Source organism: Heteronotia binoei, chromosome 15 (assembly GCF_032191835.1).
Source record: "Heteronotia binoei isolate CCM8104 ecotype False Entrance Well chromosome 15, APGP_CSIRO_Hbin_v1, whole genome shotgun sequence".
NCBI classification, from domain to species: domain Eukaryota; kingdom Metazoa; phylum Chordata; class Lepidosauria; order Squamata; family Gekkonidae; genus Heteronotia; species Heteronotia binoei.
In genome coordinates, this window is record NC_083237.1 from 40,368,908 (window position 1) to 40,372,502 (window position 3,595).

At 41.9% G+C, this 3,595-nt stretch overlaps 1 protein-coding gene across 1 annotated transcript; it reads right to left on the reverse strand.

Moving 5' to 3' along the window:
* Positions 1-1,146: 1,146 nt before the first annotated feature.
* LOC132584404 (olfactory receptor 9S13-like) lies at positions 1,147-2,085 on the reverse strand. Its single transcript, XM_060256276.1, has one exon. The coding sequence runs from the start codon at positions 2,077-2,079 to the stop codon at positions 1,147-1,149; it is 933 nt and encodes a 310-aa protein (XP_060112259.1). The 5' UTR covers positions 2,080-2,085.
* Positions 2,086-3,595: the final 1,510 nt, after the last annotated feature.

Below are 3,595 nucleotides of genomic sequence, written 5' to 3' on the forward strand. Positions count from 1 at the left end.
AGGGTAAAGTCTGAAGAGGAAGAATAACTTTCCCACTGCCAGTCACTGTTTCCAAAGCAGCAAGCAGAAAGACAGGTGGGTGGACAAAATAGCAGTGGGAATTGACCAAAACAGAGAAATGGAAAGTTGGGCAGATGGGTAGGCCTCCTTTTGATGAAATCTGGCTGGCCAACATCCAAGGCTCACCAGGGAACAGTCACCACCACCACAAGGGCTATTAAAGTGCAGAAGCTGTACATTGTGTTGGCTTTGCTGGCCCTGCTGCCAGCCGCTCTCCTGGGAGCAGCATACAACTCCTGCATGTGTACAAAGCCAACCTGTCCCTAATGTGTCCTCTGCTCTACACTACAGTCTGCACTACAGAATTCATGGCAAAAGAGTTGGCAAACTGCCATGAGTGCTGACCAATGAGGGAACACTCAGCTGAGTGCCTGGAAATGAAAGCTTTCCAATCACCAAGAGCTTCTGGGGCTACTCCTGGGTGTAGGCAGGACTACGGTGAGGTGGACATGCATCTGAAGAGCTGACATGGCTAGTCTGCCAGCCACCTTCATGCCATCCAAGCCACCAATAGGTCTCTGAACAGATGCCCTGTACCCAGGTATGTTTGCTGGAGGTGGTGGCCCTGCAGGAGGGGTAGTATGGGAATCCCTACCTCTGTAAGTTTCACTGGTTCCCATTTGTCCTTTCTAGTAAATGCACTCATAAATTTAATTATCAATGACATTACATCCCGGAATTCATATTGTGTTTCCCTTTTATTCAAAGAAAGACAATGCAAACAAATTCTAATCCTATGGATTGAATTAAATATATAATTTATTTGAGCGCAATGGAGAAATATAAAACTTATGAACTGAACTTTGCAAGCAGGATGGAAGCTAACACTGAAATGCTACACCAGATAGTTTTGTCAGAAACACATTCACCCAATGCTGAACAGAATTTTGAAGATGAAAAATGGTAAATAGGAAGGTTATATTTAACCATTGTCTAATAAAGCATTTGTGTCACATTGGCTGAAATCCTAACCATGTTTAGAATAGCCTGTTGACTTCAGTGGGATTTAGCAGTTTAACTGTGTAGATTGCATCTAATTTTCATGGAGCTAGCCAGAAAATGATTGAAAATAATTTGATCCTTCCTTCAATAGGAAAAGACTTTATTTCTGAATTGTCTGATGACAGCCTTTTTCACCTCTATGTTTCTTAGGCTATAGATAATGGGATTCAACATGGGAATAACAACTGTGTAAAAGACTGACACTACTTTCCCCTGGTTGAGAGAGGAAATGGCTCCAGGTTGGGCATACATGAAAAAAACTGTCCCAAAGAACAAGCTTACTGCAATCAGATGGGAAGTACATGTTGAGAAAGCTTTGTGTCTTCCTTTGCCTGAGGGTATGAGTAAGATGGTGGCAACAATGTAACCATACGATACAAGAACAATTATGGCTGTGGTCACAATGATTAATCCACATACCACTAGCAGCACAATTTCATTCACAAAAGTAACCGAACAGGAAGCCTTCATGATAGCTGGGACATCACAAAAGAAGTGATTTATTTCAGTGGGTGCACAAAATGACAATGTGAATGTAAAGCCAGTCTGAGTACAGCAATTGACACAACCAAAAAAGTATGATACTGCTACCAGGAGATAACGGGTCTTTTTGGACATAATGACATGGTAAAGCAGTGGGTTGCAGACAGCAATGAACCGATCGTATGCCATCACAGCCAGAAAGAAAGCCTCAGTGGTCCCAAAAAGAGAGAAGAAGAACATCTGGGTTGCACACCCATTGTAGGAAATGGTCTTGTTCCCCGTTGCAAAACTAAGGATAGCCTTGGGAGTGATGACTGATGAATAGCAGATGTCCAAGAAAGATAAGTTCTTTAGAAAGAAATACATAGGGGTATGAAGTTTGGAGTCTGCATTAATTATAAGAATCATGCCAATGTTACCCATCATTGTGATAAGGTACATTGTCAGGAAGAGAACAAACAGAACTGATTGCATTTCTGACTTTCCCATAAATCCTACCAAGATGAATTCTGTGACCACAGTGTGGTTTTCCATAACTTTAAGCAAGGGGTGTGTGTGTCATGTTTTTAAGATTCTCTTGCCCACAAACATATTTCACAAGTTATTTCATGAGTACTAAGTAGGCTACCAAAAAACATCACATGCCAAAAGCAAAGGAAATAATCCTGCTATGCAATCCAATGTTGTCTTGGATGAGAAGTACAGTTGCTCGTGAAATCGTGCTGTCAGAAATATGATGTAACTAAAAAAGTGAAAAAGGCAATATTAAAATTCTATTAAATGAAATTATAATCATGCTAATATTATACAAAGGTAAAGGACACTTTAGATAAGTGGTACTCACTCCATGGGTCACAAAATCACATTTGAAGTTACCATCAACCAAAATGGCCATCGTTACATCCAGAACTGAATTTCAGGGAGGCTTGCAGCTTCCATGTTCCTCTGGTTGCAATTGTTTCAGGGAGGGAACCACTTGCCATGTCAACCTTAAGCCCCACAGCCTAATGGACTTTCCCATGTCCCTGAAACAAGGGACATGTCCCACATTGGAGTACAGTTCTTAGAAGAGCCACATATGGCTCCAGAACCACTAAGTACCATTCCTTTAGATAATCTGGGTGGTAAGAACCAGAGAGGATTGTGAGGCACTCCAAAGGGATCTGTTGAGACTGGGTGAGTGGGCGTCAACGTGGCAGATGAGATTCAATGTGGCCAAGTGCAAAGTAATGCACATTGGGGCCAAAAATCCCAGCTACAAATACAAGTTGATGGGGTGTGAACTGGCAGAGACTGACCAAGAAAGAGATCTTGGGGTCGTTGTAGATAACTCACTGAAAATGTCAAAACAGTGTGTGATTGCAATAAAAAAGGCCAATGCCATGCTGGGAATTATTAGGGGAATTGAAAACAAATCAGCCAGTATCATAATGCCCCTGTATAAATTGATGGTGTGGTCTCATTTGGAATACTGTGTACAATTCTGGTCACCGCACCTCAAAAAGGATATTATAGCATTGGAAAAAGTCCCGAAAAGGGCAACTAGAATGATTAAAGATTTGGAACACTTTCCCTATGAAGAAAGGTTAAAACACTTGGGACTCTTAATCTTGGAGAAACGTCGACTGCAGGGTGACATGATAGAGGTTTGCAAGATTATGCATGGGATGGAGAAAGCAGAGAAAGAAGTACTTTTCTCCCTTTCTCACAGTACAAGAACTTGTGAGCATTCAATGAAATTGTTGATCAGTAAGGGTTAGAATGGATAAAAGGAAGTACTTCTTCACCCAAAGGGTGATTAACATGTGGAATTCACTGCCACAGGATGTGGTGGCGGCTGCAAGCATAGCCAGCTTCTAGAGGGGGTTGAATAAAAATATGGAGCAGAGGTCTACCAGTGGCTATTAGCCACAGCATATTATTGGAACTGTCTGGGGCAGTGATGCTCTGTATTCTTGGTGCTTGTGGGGGGCAAAGTGGAAGGGCTTCTAGCCCCACTTGTGAACCTCCTTTTTTTTTTTACCACTGTGTTGGACTGGATAGGCTATTG